This window comes from Hemibagrus wyckioides, linkage group LG15, assembly GCF_019097595.1.
Source record: "Hemibagrus wyckioides isolate EC202008001 linkage group LG15, SWU_Hwy_1.0, whole genome shotgun sequence".
Lineage (NCBI taxonomy): Eukaryota > Metazoa > Chordata > Actinopteri > Siluriformes > Bagridae > Hemibagrus > Hemibagrus wyckioides.
Genome location: NC_080724.1, coordinates 6,005,922 through 6,032,858, shown reverse-complemented (window position 1 = coordinate 6,032,858; position 26,937 = coordinate 6,005,922). Strand labels below are relative to the sequence as shown.

General features: G+C 39.3%; 1 protein-coding gene across 3 annotated transcripts; it reads right to left on the bottom strand.

The window, feature by feature from the left end:
• Positions 1-619: 619 nt before the first annotated feature.
• Positions 620-23,728, bottom strand: plpbp (pyridoxal phosphate binding protein). 3 transcript variants are annotated; one of them, XM_058410282.1, is made up of 8 exons: positions 23,570-23,728; positions 15,653-15,760; positions 15,520-15,555; positions 15,178-15,253; positions 14,856-15,017; positions 13,947-14,089; positions 2,803-2,901; positions 620-2,629 (listed from the first exon to the last, which is right to left on the bottom strand). In XM_058410282.1, the coding sequence occupies exons 1-8, from the start codon at positions 23,666-23,668 to the stop codon at positions 2,468-2,470; spliced, it is 885 nt and encodes a 294-aa protein (XP_058266265.1). In that variant the 5' UTR covers positions 23,669-23,728; the 3' UTR covers positions 620-2,467. The 3 variants fall into 3 exon arrangements, 2 of the variants coding, with proteins under 2 accessions (XP_058266265.1, XP_058266266.1); XM_058410283.1 differs by having other exon boundaries at positions 621-2,629; positions 14,877-15,017; positions 23,570-23,683; XR_009206763.1 differs by lacking the exon at positions 620-2,629 and adding an exon at positions 13,079-13,480.
• Positions 23,729-26,937: the final 3,209 nt, after the last annotated feature.

Below are 26,937 nucleotides of genomic sequence, written 5' to 3'. Positions count from 1 at the left end.
TGAAAGAACAGACAACACAGATGCAGCACATTTATCCATTTTTCAAGAGGCACAAAAGCAGACTGCACTGTCAGTGAGGAGCTCTTGGATGTAGCTGCTATGCATGGGACAATTAGGGAGAGGGACATTTTTTGTGTGTGGAGAGGTCTATAAGTCAAACTAAATTTTGATTAAAGATTACATATGCTACTTTGTATGTGTAGCCATGTATTCAGTGTGTTTACAAGTATATGCATTCATGCAGCCAAATGTATACTGCAGTCAAAACCGTCTCCCATTGGGTGAATGTATATTGCCTTTTGCAAGGTTGTCTGCAGAAATTTGTTTATGTGAAGTACCTGTATCTGTCACATATGTGATGTTCAGCTTACAATTTATTGCTGATGTAGCCCGGGGTGAAAATGAGTTTGACATCCCTGGTCTAGAATATAATCTTACATTATTCAAAAGTATCTAATATTTCCAATAAATTAAATATGATTATATGACTACACATTTTCATTACACATTTCATTTACTAGCTTGAATAGCTTAAAATAGACTTATTTTAACCTCCCTACAAATATTTAAAATTTCTATAAAAAAAAGCAAACGTTCAATCTCATGGAATTTTTTAATGAGTATAATTTTTTTGCAGTGTGGACAGTATGAGGGTAAAACACTGACATAATTTATTAGTAGAATATAAAGACATGTCAGGAAGTATTTGGACACAGACAAAGTTATGGTTATATCAGCTCAAATCAACAGTACACTGGAGTTAAAATTTAATAATAAATATGATCCCAAAGTGTAGATTCGGCTTTAACCTGGGTATTCAGGTATTCATTTGGGACATCTAAATTGGGTGACCAATTTACTGGCTGCTCAGTGTTCCATGGCAAGGTTTAGTGAGCAAAACTAGGTGTTATCAAAGTAAATTTGGAAGATTCTAAAACACCAATAGGCTCAAAAGATCTCAGATCCCTGAAAACCATCTCAGGTCAATGACAAAAGAATTCTTTAACTGTTGTGAAAAGCCCCTTCTCAACAGTTTGCCAGGCACAGATACAGTCTCTAGGAGTTAGGTTTTTGTGTCAACAAAATGAGGCTCCAAATAAACTAAACTTTTCGCAAGGAAGTTACAAAAACAACAAGTGGATAATACTTTATACAAGATAAAGGTTTCCATCAGAGTGGTACAAGACTTTTCAATCTCAATTAATACCAAATTTCCTTCAGGCTTGTAATACATCCTTTTTGAATGCCTCTATCATGGAGTGAGGCATTGATCTCAGGCCCAAAAGAAGAAAAATGATAAACTGCTGATGCTGGAGACAGCGTGGGTTTCGAGAAGCCAATCAATGGCATATATTTTGGGAGTGCCTAGCAATAAAACCTTTCTGGGTTTCATAAAACACTGAAAAGAATACTCAACACTGCCCCTCCTTCCACATTGTTTTGAGGAAATGCTGATTTCCAAGCAAAATGGCCTCAGAGATATTTATTTGGCATCTTAACTCCTGTCTGTAAAAAGGCGCTAACGACACATTGGAAACTAGTAAACTTTCCCCCACAGTCTCCACAGTAGGCCAAGAATGAATGGAGTCTTACAACTCTTACAAATTGTAAAAATTATTACTGTTTTTTGTATTATTGTCTGTGTGTAACTTTTATTTAGTTCAATTTCTTTATTATTGTATATGTAAAAAAGAAAAACTGAATGGCAGAGAACAATGTAGCTACATCTGTTTTGAAATGAGTGCTGCTGTTTATGATGCAACATCAACATAATGAATTTCAAAAATGAAGACACTGGTTACAATTTTCATTTTACCTTTCAGAAGCGTTTACACACGGTAAATTGTTTGTTTTATTTATCACCATAAAAATATCAAAAACAAGTTTGGGTTAAATGCCATACAACCACAATTAACAAAATGTCAGAGTTCTAAATAACACATTCACTATTCTCTGATTTCTCTGGAACTCGTCTTTTTAATTTTCAGTCTCAAAATTTATGCAAATTTTTTATATAGGAACGTTTGAATAATAGCAAATACAAGTTCCACCAAAACAGTTTTCACAGCAACAGTACAAGTAGTTATGCAAAACATGTGCATTTACAGCAACAATTTCTCTTTTCAGGTCATCATCATTTCATACTAAGACACATTAAAAGTGGTCTACTGACAGAAAACACTGCAATCCACACTTCATTCAATGACCATAAGTTATACTTTGTTAACAGCTTAGGTAAGAAATGCAAATTGTGTTTATCTTTAACATTTTTTAAATAAAACTGATCTAGTATGCTGTTAATGGTAAAATTATTTGAAATTGTACAAACTTGTCTACTTGAGAGGAATCTTACCTTCAACTTTTCTGCCTGGCCATTTCCTAGGAAGACCAGATCTATTAAGATGTTCATAGGACTGGGTTCTCTTAAACCATCCAGATTTAGTGTGTCTATCACTGTTTCTATTATTTAATGCTCTTTAACTGTAAGATGTTCCATCGTCTTTGCTGCATCCTCAGATACCTCAGTTACCTCTGGCCTTTTTTCTGGGCTGGGGCTAGGAGTGTTTGGATATTCCCGTGTTCCAAAAATGGTGCTACCAACACGGATATTAGTGGAGCCTACCTCAATCTGAAAGAAGAAATACCCTTGTATTAAATGTGTCATAACACATAGCTGTGTTAAATGTTTACAGTTGATTATGTCAGAGTTTCAGTTTGCATGTTGAACTGCATGTTTGCACTGAAAAAAGTTTAGGAAATGAGTTTAAAAAATAAACCAATGAATGACAGCTAATAACTCACCGCATGTTCAAAATCTGTGGACATGCCCATACTGAGCTCAACATGTTCCAGTGGAAGATTCAGGCACCCACAAACCTCTTCACGACGCTTTAGCAGAATCTACAAACAAAGTAATTTTTGTAAACACGTTCTATTCTTTTAACATTGTAACAACGTATTACATCTCTCTCTCTCTCTCATATTATATATATATATATATATATATATATATATATATATATATATATATATATATATATATATATATATATATATATATACACACTATATTGCCAAAAGTATTCGCTCACCCATCCAAATAATCAGAATCAGGTGTTCCAATCACTTCCATGGCCACAGGTGTATAAAATCAAGCACCTAGGCATGCAGACTGTTTTTACAAACATTTGTGAAAGAATGGGTCGCTCTCAGGAGCTCAGTGAATTCCAGCGTGGAACTGTGATAGGATGCCACCTGTGCAACAAATCCAGTCGTGAAATTTCCTCGCTCCTAAATATTCCACAGTCAACTGTCAGCTGTATTATAAGAACGTGGAAGTGTTTGGGAACGACAGCAACTCAGCCACGAAGTGGTAGGCCACGTAAACTGACGGAGCGGGGTCAGCGGATGCTGAGGCGCATAGTGCGAAGAGGTCGCCAACTTTCTGCAGAGTCAATCGCTACAGACCTCCAAACGTCATGTGGCCTTCAGATTAGCTCAAGAACAGTGCACAGAGAGCTTCATGGAATGGGTTTCCATGGCCGAGCAGCTGCATCCAAGCCATACATCACCAAGTGCAATGCAAAGCGTCGGATGCAGTGGTGTAAAGCACGCCGCCACTGGACTCTAGAGCAGTGGAGACGCGTTCTCTGGTGTGATGAATCGTGCTTCTCCATCTGGCAATCTGATGGACGAGTCTGGGTTTGGCGGTTGCCAGGAGAACGGTACTTGTCTGACTGCATTGTGCCAAGTGTAAAGTTTGGTGGAGGGGGGATTATGGTGTGGGGTTGTTTTTCAGGAGCTGGGCTTGGCCCCTTAGTTCCAGTGAAAGGAACTCTGAATGCTTCAGCATACCAAGACATTTTGGACAATTCCATGCTCCCAACTTTGTGGGAACAGTTTGGAGCTGGCCCCTTCCTCTTCCAACATGACTGTGCACCAGTGCACAAAGCAAGGTCCATAAAGACATGGATGACAGAGTCTGGTGTGGATGAACTTGACTGGCCTGCACAGAGTCCTGACCTCAACCCGATAGAACACCTTTGGGATGAATTAGAGCGGAGACTGAGAGCCAGGCCTTCTCGTCCAACATCAGTGCGTCACCTCACAAATGCGCTTCTGGAAGAATGGTCAAAAATTCCCATAAACACACTCCTAAACCTTGTGGACAGCCTTCCCAGAAGAGTTGAAGCTGTTATAGCTGCAAAGGGTGGACCGACGTCATATTGAACCCTATGGATTAGGAATGGGATGTCACTTAAGTTCATATGCGAGTCAAGGCAGGTGAGCGAATACTTTTGGCAATATAGTGTATATATATATATATATATATATATATATATATATATATATATATATATATATATATATATATATATATATATACACACACACACACACACACACACACACACACACACACACACTGAACAAAATTATAAACGCAACACTTTTGTTTTTGCCCCCATTTTTCATGAGCTGAACTCAAAGATCTAAGACTTTTTCTATGTACACAAAAGGCCTATTTCTCTCAAATATTGTTCACAAATCTGTCTAAATCTGCATTAGTGTGCACTTCTCCTTTGCCGAGGTAATCCATCCACCTCACAGGTGTGGCATATCAAGATGCTGATTAGACAGCATGATTATTGCACAGGTGTGCCTTAGGCTGGACACAATAAAAGGCCACTCTAAAATGTGCGGTTTTACTGTATTGGGGGGGGGGGGTCCGAAAACTAGTCAGTATCTGGTGTGACCACCATTTGCCTCACGCAGTGCAACACATCTCCTTCGCATAGAGTTGATCAGGTTGTTGATTGTGGCCTGTGGAATGTTGGTCCACTCCTCTTCAATGGCTGTGCGAAGTTGTTGGATATTGGCAGGAACTGGAACACGCTGTCGTATACGCCGATCCAGAGCATCCCAAACATGCTCAATGGGTGACATGTCCAGTGAGTATGCTGGCCATGCAAGAACTGGGATGTTTTCAGCTTCCAGGAATTGATCCATGCAACATGGGGCTGTGCATTATCATGCTGCAACATGAGGTGATGGTCGTGGATGAATGGCACAACAATGGGACTCAGGATCTCGTCACAGTATCTCTGTGCATTCATAATGCCATCAATAAAATGCACCTGCGTTCATTGTCCGTAGCATACGCCTGCCCATACCATAACCCCACCGCCACCATGGGCCACTCGATCCACAACGTTGACATCAGCAACCCGCTCACCCACACGATGCCATACACGCTGTCTGCCATCTGCCCTGTACAGTGAAAACCGGGATTCATCCGTGAAGAGAACACCTCTCCAAAGTGCCAGACGCCATCGAATGTGAGCATTTGCCCACTCAAGTTGGTTACGACGACGAACTGTGAGGCGAGACCCTGATGAGGACGACGAGCATGCAGATGCGCTTCCCTGAGACGGTTTCTGACAGTTTGTGCAGAAATTCTTTGGTTATGCAAACCGATTGTTGCAGCAGCTGTCTGGGTGGCTGGTCTCAGACGATCTTGGAGGTGAAGATGCTGGATGTGGAGGTCCTGGGCTGGTGTGGTTACACGTGGTCTGCGGTTGTGAGGCCGGTTGGATGTACTTCCAAATTCTCTGAAACGCCTTTGGAGACAGCTTATGGTAGAGAAATGAACATTCAATTCACGGGCAACAGCTCTGGTGGACATTCCTGCAGTCATCATGCCAATTGCATGCTCCCTCAAAGCTTGCGACATCTGTGGCATTGGGCTGTGTGATAAAACTGAACATTTTAGAGTGGCCAGCATAAGGCACACCTGTGCAATAATCATGCTGTCTAATCAGCATCTTGATATGCCACACCTGTGAGGTGGATGGATTACCTCGGCAAAGGAGAAGTGCACACTAACAGAGTAACAGAGATAATATACAGTGTGTATACAGTTAGTATGCATATACATATATATATATATATATATACATACATACATATATATACATATATATACATATATATATACATATATATATATATATATATATATATACATACACATACTACTCACAAAAAGTTAAGGATATTTGGCTTTTGGGTGACATTTATGGAAAATGTAAAAAGTTAATGCTACAGTTATATTATATCATGAAAGTAGGGCATTTAAGTAGAAGCATGCAGTGGTGATTTCCTCATCTCAAACAATTTACTGAAACAAAAGCCAACAACAGTGGTGGGTATACCACAACAAAAAATGTCAGTGTCTCAATAATTTGTCATGTGCCCTTGACCATCAATTACAGTTTGACAATGATGTCTCATGCTGTTCACGAGTCGACTTATTGTGTGCTGAGGCATGGGATTCCACTCTTCTTGAAGGGCGGCCCTCAGGTCATTGAGGTTCTGGGGTACAGGGTTACGAGCCTCTACACGGCAACTCAGCTGATCCCATAGGTTTTCTATGGGATTCAGGTCTGGAGAAAGTGCAGGCCACTCCATTTGAGGTACCCCAGCCTCCAGCAGCCGTTCCCTAGTGATGCAACCTTGATGAGCTGGAGCATTGACGTCCATGAAGATGAAATTAGGCCTGTGTTGTTCATGCAGGGGCACAATGACTGGAGTAATGATGTTATTCGGGTAGTATTGGCTTATCACTGTACCATTCACAAGATGTAGGGCAGTTCTGTATTGAGTAGACACACCTGCCCAGCACTGACACCCAGTGGTCCAGCATAAATGCTCCCTGGCCCATGCAAGACAATGACGCCTATGCCTGGTGGTGTGGTCAGGTACCCTTGCAGGTCGTCTAGCACGCAGACCACGCTGATGTAAACGGTTTCAAATGGTCTGACGTGACACTTGGGTGCCTCTCACCTCCCTTAAATGTGCCTGGAGTTGAGTGGCATTCATCATCCGGTTCTGCAGGGCACTGTTCACAATGAAGCGGTCAATAATGTGGGATGTGGCCAAAGGACGTCCACTTCTATGCCTTTCTGTGACTCTTCCAGTCTCCCTGTATCTCTGTCGCAACCTGCTGATGACACTCTGACACTCTAAGCTCAGTGGCCACTTTCCTCTGGGAACATCCTGTTTGAAGCCTCGCAATGGCGAGGTACTGTTGATCAATTGTTAGGTGTCGTCTTGGTCTCATGATGTCAAAATGTGAACAGCATGATGAAGAGGACTGTTTAAATACCAATTCTAATTGAACCAGAAAATTTATTGGTCGATTCATGGATCAAACACCAGTTGTGAATTTTGCCGTTAAGCACCTTGTTAGAGAACAGCAAGTTATGCAAAAAGTACTGAAACTCTGAACAGTTGGACATGTGCATTCAAAAGTGTAGAGAAGGTCAAATTAAGTTCACCTGTAAAGTTTATAGTGCATTTTAGGTGCGTCCTGAAATTTCACCCAAAAGCTGAATATCCTTAACTTTTTGTGAGTAGTGTATAATATACACAAATCAGGCATAACATTATGACCACCTGCCTAATATTGACTAAAGTTGGTCCCCCTTTGCTGCCCAAACAGCCCTGACCCATTGAGGCATGGACTCCACTAGATCCCTGAAGGTGTGCTGAGTATCTGGCACCAAGATGTTAGAAGCAGATCCTTTAAGTCCTGTAAGTTGCGAGGTGGGGCCTCCATGGCATGGATGGGACTTGTTTGTCCAGCACATCCCACAGATGATCAATTGGATTAAGATCTGCAAAATTTGGAGGCCAAGTCAATACCTCTAACTAATTCTTGTGCTCATCAAACCATTCTTGAACCATTTTTGCATTTTTTGTTGAAAGAGGCCCTAGCCATTGGAAAAATACCATTTCCATGAAAGGATGTACATGATCTACAACAATGCTTAAGTATGTGGTATGTGTCAAAGTAACATCCACATAGATGGCAGGACCCAAGATTTCCCAGCAGAACGTTGCCCAAAGCATGACACTGCCTCTGCCAGCTTGCCACATGTGCCATGTGTTCTTCAGGTTAGCAACACACATGCCGTCCACGTGATGTAAAAGAAAACTTGATTCATTAGACCAGGCCACCATCTTCCATTGCGCCGTGGTCCAATTCTGATGCTTACATGCCCATTGTTGGTGTTTTCAGTGGTTCACAGGGGTCAACATGAACGCCCTGTCTGATCTGTGGCTATGCAGCCCCATACGCAAAACAAAACTGCGATGCGGTGTGTTCTGACACCTTTCTTTCAGAACCAGCATTAACTTATTCATAAGAGCAGCCTTGGCCACCCATGACCCTGTCGCCGGTTCACCACTGTTCCTTCCTTGGACCACTTCTGATAGATACTGACCACTGCAGATGGGGAACACCCCACAAGAGCTGCAGTTTTGGACATGCTCTGATCCAGAAGACTAAACATCACAATTTGACCTTATCAAACTCGCTTAAATCCTTACACTTGCCCTTTTTGGACTTTCAAAAAAACTTTGGAGGACAATATGTTCACTTGCTGCATAATATATCCCACCCACTAACACCTGCAATGATGCGGAGAGAATCACTGTTAATCACGGCACCTGTCAGTGGTCATAATGTTATGCCAGATCTGTGTGTGCATATATACAGCTCTGGAAAAAAATGAGACCACTGCAAAATAAACAGTTTCTTATGTTTTTTTTCTTACAGGTGCATGTATTGGTAAGATATAATTCAAAATATTATTAAATTCAAAAATAGTTAAATTCAAAATATAACTATTGTTATTTAGAGTGTATATTTTAAAGGAAATGACAACACATCAAAATAACCCAAGATCATGCAGTATTTGCAGAGCTTTAATAACTCAAATAAAACAAAATGCAAATAATTTGTAAACAAATTGTGTTAATGCTTTGGCTAAATAACATTAAGAAATCAGTATTTGGTGGAATAACCCCGATTTGCATGCGTTTTGGCTCCATGCTCTCCACCAGTTTTTCACATTGCTGTTGGGGAACTTTATACCACTCTTTTTGCAAAAAAGCAAACAGCTCAGCTTTGCTTGATGGTTTCTGACCATCCATCTTCCTCTTGATGGCATTCCAGAGGTTTTCAATAGAGTTCAAGTCTGGAGATTGTGCAGTGGTCTCTTATTTTTTTCCAGAGCTGTATATACTAAGAAGACTAAGAAGAAGATAATAGATAATAAAAAAGAAGTACCTTGAGAGTCTAGAAAATAGTGTTAACAATTGTAGTAGTGCAATGTGAAAGTGGTATCACTATTGTACAATGGTAATGGTATAAATGACCTCCAGTAACCTTCTAGTAACCTACTCTGTAACAATGAATGTGAATGAGTCTTTTGGAGAATGAGCTCTGCTGACTCTGTAGTGTATTGTAGAGTGAGTAAGACGAATAGCAGTTTGAGCAGTTTGTTCAGTGACCTCCTGTTCCTCACTGTCTCAAACGTCTCCAATTTGTGTCCAATTATAGATCCAGCCATAAGAATAAGATTGTTATTCCTTCTGGCATCCCTGGTGCTGATGTTGTAAATAGCACTCACTAACACAGACTAGTAGAGGGTCTGTGGTGGCATCTTGTTACAAAGAACTCAAGCATCTTGTTACAAACATTTAAAGATGTGAGCTTCCTCAGAAAATATAGTCTGCTCATTCCCTTCTTGTATACAGCTATCAGTCCATGGAGGTCATAGATGTTGTGGTTGTTGGTAAGCAATGGACTGAGTTACCATTCTCCCTCAAAAGGACAGCCACAGCTCAGAAAACTATTATGTGTGTGGAATCAAGCCTAAATACATTTGTTACATAAGAATGCAAGATGTGTTCAACAGTCAAAGTTACATCCAAATCTTGCGGGAATAATCAGTTATAGTCCATGAAGCACTGACCCCATTCCTTCTAGCATATTTCCAAAACAGTACATTTCAGTGGCCATTTAAGCAAAATGAATTAAAAAAAAATAAAATAAAATAGAACAGGCTCATCTAAATTGATAGGTATTGGGTATCACAATAAAAAAGAAGAAAATAACGACAAATCTTGCACATAAAAAATGGGCCATAGCATTTCTCCAGGAGACTTATTTGTCCCCAGATGAATCAGAAAAACAATTCAATACACCAAACAGGAGGCTGCCAATTTTGTACTATATAATAAAAACTAAAAAGCAAATAAGCTCAAGAAATTAAATAATCAAGTACACTATATTGCCAAAAGTATTCGCTCACCCATCCAAATAATCAGAATCAGGTGTTCCAGTCACTTCCATGGCCACAGGTGTATAAAATCAAGCACCTAGGCATGCAGACTGTTTTTACAAACATTTGTGAAAGAATGGGTCGCTCTCAGGAGCTCAGTGAATTCCAGCGTGGAACTGTGATAGGATGCCACCTGTGCAACAAATCCAGTCGTGAAATTTCCTTGCTCCTAAATATTCCACAGTCAACTGTCAGCTGTATTATAAGAACGTGGAAGTGTTTGGGAACGACAGCAACTCAGCCACGAAGTGGTAGGCCACGTAAACTGACGGAGCGGGGTCAGTGGATGCTGAGGCGCATAGTGCGATGAGGTCGCCAACTTTCTGCAGAGTCAATCGCTACAGACCTCCAAACTTCACGTGGCCTTCAGATTAGCTCAAGAACAGTGCGCAGAGAGCTTCATGGAATGGGTTTCCATGGCCGAGCAGCTGCATCCAAGCCATACATCACCAAGTGCAATGCAAAGCGTCGGATGCAGTGGTGTAAAGCACGCCGCCACTGGACTCTAGAGCAGTGGAGACGCATTCTCTGGAGTGACGAATCGCGCTTCTCCATCTGGCAATCTGATGGACGAGTCTGGGTTTGGCGGTTGCCAGGAGAACGGTACTTGTCTGACTGCATTGTGCCAAGTGTAAAGTTTGGTGGAGGGGGGATTATGGTGTGGGGTTGCTTTTCAGGAGCTGGGCTTGGCCCCTTAGTTCCAGTGAAAGGAACTCTGAATGCTTCAGCATACCAAGACATTTCGGACAATTCCATGCTCCCAACTTTGTGGGAACAGTTTGGAGCTGGCCCCTTCCTCTTCCAACATGACTGTGCACTAGTGCACAAAGCAAGGTCCATAAAGACATGGATGACAGAGTCTGGTGTAGATGAACTTGACTGGCCTGCACAGAGTCCTGACCTCAACCCGATAGAACACCTTTGGGATGAATTAGAGCGGAGACTGAGAGCCAGGCCTTCTCGTCCAACATCAGTGTGTGACCTCACAAATGCGCTTCTGGAAGAATGGTCAAAAATTCCCATAAACACACTCCTAAACCTTGTGGACAGCCTTCCCAGAAGAGTTGAAGCTGTTATGGCTGCAAAGGGTGGACCGACGTCATATTGAACCCTATGGATTAGGAATGGGATGTCACTTAAGTTCATATGCGAGTCAAGGCAGGTGAGCAAATACTTTTGGCAATATAGTGTATTAAGCAATGGCTTTAGAATATTAACTCAACTGAAGTGAAGAGAGGCAGCAGGAATTACCCCTATTGTTAGGTTCCTAGATGGGTATATGCTTGCCTCATCATACATTAAATCAATTCAAATCAAATAAAGTTGCATTGTCACCCACAAAACCAGGCTGTAATGCTTTCTGTCAGGATACTTTTAAAGTCTAAAAGTTGCCAGAGATTCCTGTTTCAGTTTTTGTATCTAGGCATGTGGATGATGGTGGCTTGGGTCAATTTTCCAAATGGTGGATGAGACTGTGCCAGTATCCTTTTACTCCTGGTGGGGTAGCTGAAGTATGGAACTGAGCATTTTAAGGTTGGTATATTGATGTCCCCTGCCACAATGAATGTAATGTCTTTGTGATGAGTGAGAACCTAAAGTAGTTCACATAGAGCAGGGCCCATGTACATTTGAGGTGTAATATAAATGACATTAACTATAACCAAGGGTAAATTCACAAAGAAATTAGAGGAGGTTGTATCACAAATGACTTTCTGGAAATTAACCCTGGCAGTGAGATCATCAAGCGTGTTCTCCAGAGACTGGATGTTGGCTAGCAGCTAGACATGGGTGTACAGTATGCTTAAGCCTTCAGTTTGTTCCTGATGCCAACTTGTTCCCCTTGTGCCTGCCAGTTCAAGCCAGCATGGTCCACTACTTAAAACTGAAATAGGAGAGTTTTGTAGTTAGGATGGAAATGAGTATTTTTACTGTATCTGGAAGAGCCATGTTGAAAAGGAAGAGAGGCTAAAGAAAATTGCATATAAGCACCTCACCTTCACCATGTTGGAAAGGCTGGTATTCTTTAAACATGTTAATTATGTCTTTAAAAATTACTAAAGTGATTTGCACAATTCAACCCTGACCTCCACCAACAAAGAAATTGATGTAATTATAGTTACCCAAATTATCAGAAGAACAAAACACCTTAATTCTGTAATAAAGGCAGAAAAGAATCCATACCAACAGCAAAAGCTCCAGGACCTGATGGGATTAGTTTTAAGGACCACACTGAGAAACTGACTCCTCTTTTGTTCAATATGTATATAATAGAAAGTGTAATTAATTGATAAGGTAGACTTTATTCTGTGTTAAAGTTCAATGGATTAAGCATTTTATTAATATGATGTGCTCAACTCAATATTCAATGTCCAATAGCTGCTATTTCACTACTTGCCAATAAAACATATTTACCAGTGGCCAAAAAAAATACATTTCCACATTTCTTGAAGTTGATGTGTTCGAAGCAGGAGAAATGGTCAAGCATAAGGATCTAAGCAATCTGACAAGGGACAAATTTCCAAACAGTAGGTCTTGTGGGGTGTACCTGGTATGAAATTGTTTAATGGATTAGTGCATTAATCCATATTACTTTGAAATGCACCCCTTGCCTAAACGTTGCTGCAAACCAAGTACACACGGCAATGGTATTCCTACTGACAAGGGCCTTTTTTCAGCAGGATGAGCCCAAGTACACTGCAAAAATTCTACAGAAATAGCTTGAGGAACATGACAAAGTGTTCACAGCGTTTGACTTGGCCTCCAGAGTTTTCAGTCTGATCAAGCAATTGTGGGATGTGCTGGACAAACGAGTCCTATCCATGAAGACAACATTTATTGTGGTTTTATAGAATTGTTGGAAATGTTGGGCAACTTTCATCACTCACCAGACAGCCTTCTTGTCATCGACTGAGCAGTTGCATACCACACTGAAATGTAGTTTGTCAAAATGCTTTCAATGGTACAGCAACATAAGTTTCTGTGGAGATAGGTGAGCCTTCTTCAGTCTTGGCCACACAGCCTTCTTGGCCACAGCAGTGGAGCTAATGCTCCAGGTCAGATCATGAGAGACCTGAAGTTCCACCTGAGATTTGAACTCCATGTTACCTCTTCTCCATTTGTGAATAGAGCATGTGGTGAGCATAATTCCTCTTGGTCCATCAAAAGTCAACAATGAATTCCTTGATTTTTGGGGTATTGAGGGCCAGATTCTTATTGGCACAGTACTGACACAGCGCTGTAAGCTGTCTTACAGTCATTGCTGATGTGGCCAAACACTCAGATGACATCTGCAAAATTGATTATGGTGTTAGAACTACAAGCATGAACACAGTCTTGAGTATTTAGGGTGCAGAGGTGTGGGCTGAGCACTCAGCCTTGTGGAACACCAGTGCTCAGAGTAAGGGTTGGCAATTTTCACAGACTGTGGTTCAATGTCTGTAAAAAAGTTCTTTAACCTAATACAGAGGTATGATGCCAAGTCTGTGAGCTAAACAGGGGTTGGCTGGTGTTAAGATACATTCTAAATTGATATGTAGTATTCTCACAAAGAAACTGCGGGTATCCAGGTGGGTCAGGGTAGAGTATAGTATTAATCTGAGCAAGTGGGCTCAGATTTATACTGAATATATCCACACACACACACATACAGATTAGCCATAATTTTAAAACAACTGAAATATATCCACACACACACTCACACAGATCAGCCATAATTTTAAAAAGACTGAAATGGAAAGTGAATAACAATTGTACCTGGAAGTCTGGATTGGGGCCTTCACTGAGATCATAACCATAACGACCAATAGTCATGAGTCCAGAGAACACCAAAGCAGGACAATTAGATACAATGTGCTTCACTGTATCGACAGTTTCTTCAGGATGTAGGCCATGTTTGTCTAATGGAGCACAAAGAATACATAAAGTTATGTCCCATATCACTGATTCCAGCTGTATGATGTCAGAAACAACATATTGGTACTTCATACCAGTCTGAAGTAGGCTTAATCCAGTGATACACAAAACGCTGGGGTACACAATTTGCCATGGTAACACAAGATTAGTAAATCAGACTGATCAGCGAGTTATCCGTGAGGGACACCACTGAATGCTATTTAAGGTTAAATAAAGAATGCGCAAGTCCTTTTTACAGGAGCACAATCAATGCTGTTTACACTAATCTCAATAACTTTCTAATAGGTCTGGGCAATAGGAAATTGTTGTCAAATGGCAAATCATGGCATTTCATAGCAATATGCATGAGCTAAAGGTTTTAGTTTACAGATGGTATGACGTACTTGGGTATCACAATTTATTTTGTTATAATTAATTTTGGAATCTGCCCAGCCCAATTTTCAAAATAAGCCTTATCAGATGTCTATATCAGATGAATAAATAGAATTTGAATTGGCTCAGTTAGCTAAGTATAATGACTAGAATCAAACTATTGTGTTGATTCTAGGTATTTCTGTGTTGTAAAAATAATAGAATATATGAACAAATACAGAAATACCTTTTGTGCCCCCATAACCCATACTTCCAAAATAAAACAAATATTTATTCTTTAGGACTCCTGCTATCATACATGATTAACTACAGGGCTGAGCATTGCTTGAAGTATGAAGTAAGACAACAGCAGATGAATACAAACACAGTATAACAGACCGTAATGAAATGAACACACACTTTCCTCGCCGCTGGTGTTGATCTGTACCATGACCTTTAACCCCTGGGTATTAGAAGATCGTAACTTCTGCCATGAGCTGTTTAGTTTGTCAGCTAATTTTGCAGAGTCGATTGTCTCAATCATGTAAAGGTTTGGAACACCTATAAGTCAATTGAAAAAGGAAAATCTAAGTATATAATGGTATAAATTAGTATATGACCATGTTCAAGATGGGTCTGTTTAGGAGAATGAAGACAAAGAAAGTAATTTTTGTAATAAATGTATGATGTAAACCCATTAAGACAGAGCTAACCTGCTTACCTAATAGTTTATTAACATTGCCCTTCTGTAGGTGTCCAATGAAATGCCATTTAATTTCCGGGCACAATGTCAAAATCTAAGATAAAAACATCAGAATCTATGTTGGTGATATATTCTACACAGAACATGAGCTGAAAGAGTGGTAATTAGGGTCACTAGTAGTCTTATTGAGCCTTGCATGACGTCTATCAAGAAAGATACTAAGACACTTCAAGTTGAACATGATATGAATGGGAATATATTTTTGAAATAATTTACAAGTTTATGAAAGTCTCCTGGCATGTATTGTTAAAGACTTTTAGCCAAGCAAGATTAGTGTCATCTCCAATAATGACTACTTACCAGAGGATGAGAGGCTTTCTCCACAAGCTCATTTACCTATGAAGAGGTTCAAAATATAACCATTATAAAATCATTACACAGCCAGCATACAGTGGTGATATTTAAATAAGGTGGGCATTCTAAAGTTACTTACATAGTTCTCTCCAAAGTTGCGTTGCCCATGTTTATAAGCCTCAACTACCATGTCTGGAGGCTTGGTTTTACTCACAGCAACTAACCTAGGTGCAATGCATGGTAATGTCTGTCAGAAGAGAGATGAAAAGCAAGGTTAAATATAGGGCTGAAATGATTCCTCGAGTAACTCAAGTAATTTGAATACAAAAAATCATCGAGGCAAATTAGTTGCCTCGAAGCTTCATTTAGTCCATTTACTGTAACTACACACAGAGAAGATTCATGCCAAAGAAAACGGCAGAAAGTTTTTAAAGTTTGGGATCATTTCAAACTAAAACAGACAGAAAACTCTGTACAGTGTGATTACTGTAAGACTGAACTGGTGTACCACAACAGTACAAGTTCGATACTTCAACATCTCAACTGCGGTGAAGTTAGTTTCTTATTCAGACATTAGTCATTCGGAAGCGGTAGAGGTGTACCTTGTGAGGGTTTTCAATTAGATTATTTTGGTAATAGTTTTGGGTCACATGACCTAGAAGGTATTGAAGTAATAGTGATTTTTTTTAATTAAAATTAAATATGTGCGCTGTCACGGCTCTCTAATGTGGAAAGCTCCGGAAACTTTCCTGGTTAGAAGCAGCACAAAAGGCTTACAATCGCCTTAAGCAATGTTTCACCACAGCGCCCATCCTCCAAGACCGGGGCCCCAGCATCCCTTTTGTGATCGAACTTCAATGCCTTTATGGGCTGTGCTGTCTCAACCAGTGTTAATTCCGTTGACAATTTTTGTCATAATAAAAAACATGAAATACAAAAGGACAAAAACTATGACAAAATCTATGGATATATACACCAAGTAATAAAACCAGAGACAAGATCCAATCAAAACTAATTCAGTCTGTGACAGGGTGAGGACTAGTCATGAAAAGACAGTACAAGGAGCCTGTCCAATCACAACTTATTAGACAAACATTTGAGCTACTGCAGGAAGTTAGCATGACTAGCCCTCATGCACAATGTTTCTGGAAGACAAAATAAAATAGAGAAGAGCGGACATATGGACACGTTTTACATTTGAGGTCAAAGAAAATAAGATGCTTTGTAAACCGTATGGAAGGACTGTCACCGGCAAAAACGCAACAAATTTGGAGCGACAACTGCAGGCGAGTCATCCAGAAATTCGTGTTTCTGTTAAGGGAACACCACCACTAATGGTTACACTAATTATCCAGGGAGAGCAGACCTACTGAACTATGCACTTTTTCTTTGAATTGTTCATCAGAATTTTAGCCATTAAAATAATTGAAGATGAAGATGAACACTAAATTATTGATGGCTGACATATTTTGTTGTTTTGCACCATTGGCACTGCTTTTCTTACAGTATTCTGTTTCATGAAGAATGTCATATTTAGTTTCTTAAGAGTATTGCACTTTCTTTGAAATATTTTTGAACATTTGGATACAAAGATATATAGTATTATATTTTTTGCACTAATGGCACTGAATAGAGTATTCATTTTTATTAAGAATGTCATTTGCAATTTATCTAATAAAATCTTTTAAAATAAAACCTTATTCTGGGACAGCAGGTCTACTGTTCGATGCTTATTATTTTTACTGCAATGCTCTTTTTTGTTAAAGCAAGGACATGTAAATAAAAAATTCAGTTTTTAAAAATTGTATTTGAAAACTGTGCATTGCACTTTAAAACCGCAAAGCCATATCATAACAGGCTGATAAATGTCTCATTTTATCTAGGTGAAAATAACAACTTCAAAAGATTAAGGGAAACTTTAAAAAAAAATGCATTACCATTTATACTTTAAAATTTTAGTCGACTAAATCTAAAATCAAGCTGCCCACTCAAGGCCTTTAAAACTGTAATGCAAGCTTCTTTTCACTGGACTTGGTGACTACAGTACCACCGCAGTGTGTTCTGATCAATAAAAACATTCCTGCTGAACACAACTTCCGAGTCCCCTGGTCTGCTTTGGTGAATTCACAACATTACCAAGAATCTTAAGCTAAAACTGCCCTGCCACAAACTCAGCCCCAGATATATAGGACCTTATAGGCCAAAATCAAAACCAAAATCAGTATCTGGTGAATTGGGAAGGATACAGACCCTAGGAGAGGTCGTGGGCTAAAGCTGGTGACATCCTGGACCAGTCTCTTATGGAAGATTTCCACAGGAATCGCCACAACAGACCTGCACCAATATCCCAGGGGCAACCACATAAAAAAAAACACCAGTAGGTGTTCCTAGGAGCGAGGGTTCTGTAACAACCTCACTAGCATTGCCCCCCTCCAGCCTGCCAGAGCTAACCCTAACCAGAGTATTGACACTGTTCCAGGTCAAAGTTCACTTCTAGTTGACTTTCTTATTTACCACTCTCACACTATCATTCAGTACGAAGTATTGTAGTGTTACTACATACCGAGCTGTTCCTTCATTGTCATTGTGCCTGCTTTTCAATGTGTTCGACCTTGCTCTGTTTTTCTGGTTCCCGATTTCTTCTCTGGTATTTGAAACCCTGCCTTGCATTTTGGATTGTTTATACCTGTTTGTTTGTTAATAAACTCTGCTTATGAATTCCACACCTGCTGCTTCCAGAGGTTCATTACAGTATCTTTGCATCTTGACATTAAGACAATACATTTTATGAAAACTTACTTTCACTTCACTATCTGCTGGTGAGGTTTTTAAGGCAAGACTGATGACGTTAATCATTATACTTATATTACATGAACTTTACCAACAAAGTGTGCTTTTCTCATGCAATAAATTACATGATATTAATTGTTCGTCCTTATCGAATGGCATGGTAATGAGATTGCCCTTACACAATGTCTGAAAAGCTCCAGCACAGTAATTATGACAACACAGAAGAGTGCTTAAGACAAATGAAAGAAGGCAATGTTTTTTAATAATAATAATGATAATAATAATAATAATAATAATAATAATAACAATAACAACAACAACAACAACAGCAACAACAATAATAATAATAATAAAAGATCATGGGGTATTTACCTTTTAAGCTTGGAATTATTTAGCATTCATTGGATATTTTGGGGGGTTTTGGGCATACTTAGCAGTTATGGGGTATGTATGTACACTATATTGCCAAAAGTATTTGCTCACCCATCCAAATAATCAGAATCAGGTGTTCCAATCACTTCCATGGCCACAGGTGTATAAAATCAAGCACCTAGGCATGCAGACTGTTTTTACAAACATTTGTGAAAGAATGGGTCGCTCTCAGGAGCTCAGTGAATTCCAGCGTGGAACTGTGATAGGATGCCACCTGTGCAACAAATCCAGTTGTGAAATTTCCTCGCTCCTAAATATTCCATAGTCAACTGTCAGCTGTATTATAAGAACGTGGAAGTGTTTGGGAACGACAGCAACTCAGCCACGAAGTGGTAGGCCACGTAAACTGACGGAGCGGGGTCAGCGGATGCTGAGGCGCATAGTGCGAAAAGGTCGCCAACTTTCTGCAGAGTCAATCGCTACAGAACTCCAAACTTCATGTGGCCTTCAGATTAGCTCAAGAACAGTGTGCAGAGAGCTTCATGGAATGGGTTTCCATGGCCGAGCAGCTGCATCCAAGCCAAACATCACCAAGTGCAATGCAAAGCGTTGGATGCAGTGGTGTAAAGCACGCCGCCACTGGACTCTAGAGCAGTGGAGACGCGTTCTCTGGAGTGACGAATCGCGCTTCTCCATCTGGCAATCTGATGGACGAGTCTGGGTTTGGCGGTTGCCAGGAGAACGGTACTTGTCTGACTGCATTGTGCCAAGTGTAAAGTTTGGTGGAGGGGGGATTATGGTGTGGGGTTGTTTTTCAGGAGCTGGGCTTGGCCCCTTAGTTCCAGTGAAAGGAACTCTGAATGCTTCAGCATACAAAGACATTTTGGACAATTCCATGCTCCCAACTTTGTGGGAACAGTTTGGAGCTGGCCCCTTCCTCTTCCAACATGACTGTGCACCAGTGCACAAAGCGAGGTCCATAAAGACATGGATGACAGAGTCTGGTGTGGATGAACTTGACTGGCCTGCACAGAGTCCTGACCTCAACCCAATAGAATACCTTTGGGATGAATTAGAGCGGAGACTGAGAGCCAGGCCTTCTCGTCCAACATCAGTGTGTGACCTCACAAATGCGCTTCTGGAAGAATGGTCAAAAATTCCCATAAACACACTCCTAAACCTTGTGGACAGCCTTCCCAGAAGAGTTGAAGCTGTTATAGCTGCAAAGGGTGGACCGACGTCATATTGAACCCTATGGATTAGGAATGGGATGTCACTTAAGTTCATATGCGAGTCAAGGCAGGTGAGCGAATACTTTTGGCAATATAGTGTATGTCTGTGTACTCTCCAGCACCAAAATGGTAAATGGAAAAAAAAAAAAGCTAAATGAAATCCACACCAAACTGGCACAGAATACACTGAATAATTCAGCAAAAAATTTCCTAAACCTCACTTGACTCATGCACAAATAAATGATTTTTTTAGACAAGCATGTTGGCAGACATATGCTGTAATCATGGAAAAAATCCTTGTATGTGTGAGCAAACTTGGCAATAAAGCACATTCTGATTCTGATAAACTGTAGCAAAAGATTGCTGTAGGTCCCATGATGATATTTTAGGGGTTTTGGAGATGTCTTTAAGGATCTGCAGACTGCTCTTGAGGTGAATTTGCTTGGATGGCCTGACCTGGCCATGTTGACAGTTGTTTTAAATGTTCTCCACTGTAAATGATTTTCTAGACAGTGGAATGGCTGATTACAAATTCTTTTGAGATCTTTTTATGTCCTTTACCAGACTCATAAGCATCAACAATCTTCTTTCTGAAGGCCTCAGAGAGCTCTTTGGATCTCACCGTGGTGATACCACTCACTTCGACAATTAAGAGCAAACCATGGGGTATCCTAATTTTTTCACATGACTGTATATAGTCTGCCATAGGCTATATTTATTTCATAATAAGAATTTGACCCCTGCCACCTGTTCAACTATAGACCAACATCAAACCTCCACTTTATCTACAAGATCCAAAAAAATGTTGCACAGATCATACCTACACAGGAATAACATTCACACATCAGTCAGGATTTATGCCTCATTCTAGAAGAGAGACAGCACTGGTTAAAAGGTAAATGACCTATTACTGGCCCCTGATCAGGGTTATGTCTCCTTGCTGGCATTGCTTGATCTTAGTGCAACTTTTGGCATCAGTGATCATAATATTCTTCTGCTAGAAAATGTTGCTCAGACCTTGCTGAGGTCTTATTTGGCTGAACACAATCAGTTTGTAGTTTTAAATGGTGACTTCTTTATACATGCCAAGGTAAAGTTTGGTGTTCTGCAAGGTTCTGATTTAGGACCACATATTAGCTTCCACTGTTATGCTGATGGCACACAACTGCATGTTTCTGCAAAGCCAGAAGAGAGGCAGCATATTAATTGAGTGAAGGAATGTGTAAATTACATTAGTTGGATGTTTATTAATGTTCTCCTACTTAATTCTAATAAGTGAGAAGTGCTTGTTCTAGGACCATCTGAAGACAGAGGTAAGCTTTCTGAATTTGTAGTAACCCTAGACAACCTTTCTATTTATTTATATGCAGCAGTAAAAGGTGTGTTGATTGACTCCAGTCTAACATTTGAAGCTCATGTAAACAATATTAATAGAACAGCCTTCTTTCATCTCATAAATATTGTTAAGAAATATGATGCCACTACTTGATGCAGAAATACTAGTTCATGCTTTTGTTACCTCTAGGTTGGATTGTTGTGCCTTTCTGTCTGGATGTTCCAGTAGGTGCCTTAATAAAGCTCCACTTAATCCTTTCATACACATCACTCATTTCAAATCAACACTATATTGGCACACAGTCAAACTTCACATTGATTACAAAATACTATAAATATTGCCTATAAAGCACTGAACCAGGCTGAAAAAAAAACATTTGTTTAGTCAAGCCTTTTATGAATGTTTTTTCTTACGTAAAGGAGCAAATCTGGAGGGTTCATAAGCATTGAATGTTTTGGTGAACCGGGATTGGATGTTGCTGCCCCACAACTCATTCACTCAGGTTTGTTTATAGTGAAGTGGCTGTCCAATTTATGTCCCAGGATTCCATCAGGAATCAGTGTACAGAATGTACACTGTCCTTAACAATTACAGGATCACAAGCATACCTAATATTCAGTGTTTTTCTTTCTTGCTCTCTGTCTCTCGAGTTACACACACTACTCCTAAGATACCGGCAATACTGACAACTTCTGGTATCTGCCCTACCTAATCCATTCTGATGCCTTCCTTCTGGTCGGAATCACATCCCTTGTAAGCCACTCACTGCTGCAGATAATTGCACAATGGCCACATGGAAAGCTTGGAAAACCTTGAGATGCTATTGATAGTACCACTTAAACACCATAGAGATTTTTACTTGCTTTTTCACAGTCAGTTTTGTGACTGGGTCACCAAAAACATTTGCTAACTTCACCAGGAAGGAATTAATGTTACATCTATAATGAATTGATAAATTATGATGACAGGTTGCACAATTCCACTTGACTATATACAGTTGAAGAAATGAAATAACATCTAAACACACTATCCGGTGTCACCCTAATAAGGATGCGTTCGGAAGCTTCAGAAACTGGTTCCTCTCGAGGTTTCTTCCACATATGTCATTTCAGGGAGTTTTTGCCACCATTGCCTCTGGCTTGCTTGTTAGCTTTGTCAATATTATTCAGAATTTGAGACCAAGTTCATTTTTAAAAGTGCTATACAAACAAAATTTGTTCAGGACTGATTTGAGCTGTTCTGTTAGTACAAGGGGGACCAAGTATACATGTGTATACCTAGTGTATGCAAACTTAAGAGTCTATATTGAATATAGATTGTCATGTGTTCATGTAAATATTTAACATTTCACTCAAGGTGTTGTCATTAAAATAACTTTTAATAGCAACTGATGTATTAAATTTAAAAAAAATGCAAAATAGAAACATTTTCACAACTGTTCTCAGATATTTGGACCCCACTGCATGCTACCATAAATGATAAGGATGCAACCCAGCTGTACGACAGACACTCTTGTGATTTGCTGCTGGTTACTGCAAAAACAGAGGGAGAACTACATGAATTGTGAATACAGTCACATCTGTTGACCTCTTCAAAGAGGATTCTTTAAAAGGAAACTTACTGAGTCTAATGTAACATGCCACATTAAAAGGCACATCATCTTCAGGGGCATTGTCAGGGTCAGGAGCCTAGCTACAGGCAGCAGAGGGTTAACAGAGGCGATGTAAAGCGATTTAATAATTATATGGGTCTTATTTAACAACCATGCACACGAATAATTATGTAAATTATGTCTGATCCTTTAATGTGATTATTAGGTGTTCCTAATAAAGTGAATGGTGAGCTTGAGTATAACAACAACATTCAGCTCAAATATAATTAGAACAAATTAGTTAGAACAACTCAAATCAATCCTGCACAAATACCATTAGGGAATACCATTGCCATGAAGAGGTGTACTTCAATTCAATTACATTCTGGTATGTATGTATGTATGTATGTATGTATGTATATATATGTGTGTATGTGTATATATATATATATATATATATATATATATATATATATATATATATATATATATATATATATATATACCCAGACACACACGTATATATATTTTGGGGAGACAACATATAGGAAACATATATACGACTTATTCTAATAATAGCTTCTTTTCATTTGCGACTGTGCAAAGGTTGAGCACTTACATAAACCAATCGAAGCGGCTCACCGACTAAGGAACATGGAGCAGAAAGTTCCACAAAGCATTTCAGCCTGAATGTTCTTCCCCCAATGTTTACGATAAATAATTCTGAAAACTAACCTTTGGGCGTCGCGTGACCGCCAGATTTACCCGGTCCACCACCGCCTGCATCTTCTTCCCAACCTCTTCCGACATAGCTACTCTCCACATCGCATTCATACCCGTAAAACTGTCCAATAGTAGAAACGGTTAGACAGCATGCAAAGCAAATATGACATGTCCGGTCTCGTGGCTGTCAAAATAAAGGTCTTCGTTCTGCATCGCCAGTCTAATATCACGTGCCAATTAAGTGGTAAGGTTTCAAGACTTTTTGTTCCAAATTTTGTCAATAATCCCACTCATGTATTTAACTGAGTTTATTTCAGATTATGCATTTGTTGAAAAACCCAGGGCACACCTAGACAACAAGAAACCCCTGACAGTCACATGGTACAATTTTTCTGATCACTTGAAAAATGGATGGTTCAAATAAAATGTGGCATGTTCTAAGTTGCTTAATAAATCTAGATATAAATATTTGCAAAAAAAAAAAATGCTGAAATTCCATCATCTCATAATCATACTTTAATCTTTAACCCAAATATCTGCAGTGTATAGCAAAACAAAAGAATTGGTCATGTTCTTCAAATACTTTCAGAGAAGACTATATCTAAGAATATTTGCAAAGCTCCTTTTAGTAAGCTGGAGAAAGGTGTCATATTATATCCTTTATCATATATAACAACTATGAAAGTAAGAAATTACCCACTAATGAAATGAAATGAGCACCCAATCTAGCATTAGCCCAACACTATTACTTTATTGTAATTAATTTAAATTAAACGTAAACAATGATACTGGAGACATGGAAATATGGAAACACAAATGTCATAATCGATCTTTATAGCACTATTGATGGGTATTGATGGGTACCCTACCATCAAATGTACAACAACAGGTCTTGTGGGGTGTTTCTGGTAGTGCCTAACAAAAGTGGCCTGTTAACCAACAACAACTGAAAGGTCAGACCTGTTTTGGTGGCACAAGGGGGACCTACACAATATGAAGCAGTTTTTATCATTCACTTTCTGTACTGCTTATCCTGTATCCATTGGCAAGTTCAGTTTGCTTTACACGCAACGCAACGCAACGCAACGCAACGCAAAGCAAAGCAAAGCAAAGCAAAGCAAAGCAAAGCAAAGAAAAGAAAAGAAAAGAAAAGAAAAGTTTAAGGCAAGACCAGAAAAAGAGAAAGAACCTATGACATATATTTGTCTAAAACATATCATATATCACATCGGAGACAACGGATGAGGATCCATGTGCAGAAGTTGAATAAATCACCCGGCCAAGTTGAAATCGAAATCCAAAATCACAGTCCATAAAACAAACACAAGATACAGTACAAATCAGTAGTAGTCTAAGTAGAAGACTACACAAATAGCTAATAGCTTACACAATACAGAGATTTGCACTGTCCCCACAGCTTGGTAAGAGAAGAAGACCAGAAGCCACTGGGACCACCACTCCTTGCGCCAGATTAGATATTTAGGCAATCTAAATATAAAGGCATGCCATTGCTGAGTTATTCCCTCTCCTTCTGATTTTGATAGATAAGTTGCAAATGTTAAAAAGTTGTAAACATACACTCTCAGAACACTTTATCAGAAACATTAAATTAATAGTGGGTAGGACTCACCTTTGCTCTCAAAACATTCTTGATTCATTGTGGAATAGATTACATATGATGCTGGAAATATTCCTTTGAGATTCATGTTGACATGATGCTGCAAATCTCCCATTCTACTACATACCAGATTCAAATGACCAAAGAAGAATGCTGAACTCATTGTCATGTTCATGACTGTTGCTTCATTATATGGGGTATTACCATGTGATATACAGTTGTGTGCAAAAGTTTGCAGATCCTGAAAGAAAGTGTTAAACATTGAATGATATGACTGACAAAGCAAAAGATTTTTTTTCTTATTGAAGGATAGTGGTCACACAAAGTCATTCATTATCACATAATTGTTTGACCCATTTTTAAAACCTAATGATAACTGAAATCACCCAAACAACCCTGATCAAAAGTTTACACACAGAGGTTTAAATAGTAAATGGTCAGTGAGTTTCTCAGCTCATGAGGTGATGAACTGACTGATACTGCACCATTGGGAAAACAAAAGAACTGCCAATGGACCTGCGTAATAAGGTTGTTTGAACTTTATAAAGCAGGAAAAGGATATAAAAAATAACACTTTTTGTAAACTTTTGTAACTTTTTGAAATTGCCAGTCAGTACTGGCAAACTCTGATAAAAAGGTGGAAAATAAGAGGTTCTGTTGATACTAAGACACGGTCAGGTAGACCAAGAAAGATTTCACCCACTACTGTCAGAAGAATTGTTCAGGATGCAAAAATTGAACTTTATAGTCACAACCATAAACGCTATGTCTGGAGAGGAGTCAACAAGGCCTATGGTGAAAAGTACTCTATCCCCACTGTAAAGCATGGTGGTGGATCTCTTATATTTTGGATACAATGTGGCTATAAAGGGATGCAGATGGTCAGTCACAACATTTATTTAGGCTGTGGCATTCAAGAGATGATTGGTATTAACAGGCCCAAAGTGTGGCAATTTCCCACACCATTATACCACCACACCACCCTGGACTGTTGGCACAAGGCAGGTTAGGTATTACACCAGGTGACGCTGACTGTGTTTTTTTTTTCTTTTATATATTTTGAATAAGTCATTGCTTTATTCAATCAATATGGTAATTTAAAAATTCCATGTTTTCAAGAGACAGGTATAGTATTATGATTTATTCAAATCGGAATGGCCAGTCCACAAAGTAAAGGTAGCATTTTCATTCATTCACTTATTTATATATTTATTTTTGCTCAATTATTTCAGAAATGTACTGTTTGCATTACTTTTCTACTTTGCTTTACTTTTGTGAATTATATTATACTACCTTTAATTGAAATATTTGTATGCATGTGTGCGTGTGTGTGCACTAAAAAAAGAAACAAACAAAACCTGTACAACCGCATACTTTGGGCATGGATTTTTAAACTGTGAATGCTCAACGCTCAACTTTAGTATGATCACTTCTGAATTACAGTGGTTTTGTTTAAAGAAACGTAGCCGACTATGCAGACAAGGAATATGCCAAAAAAATTCAGGTCTCACACACACACATATATACAGTGGCGGACTGGGACAATAAATCAGGCCGGGAATTTGACTCCATCCCAGGCCACCTATGCTGCTGCCATCACTGCCACACTATTCATGTAATCCACCAGACTGCTAATTTTGTAGGCTACCCCTAATAGTTGATGTAAGAGGTAGACTACCAGACGAATTATAAATTAATAAATAGACCTAAATGAACCCTCAAAAACTCACTAGTAATACACCATCTACACTACCACACCACA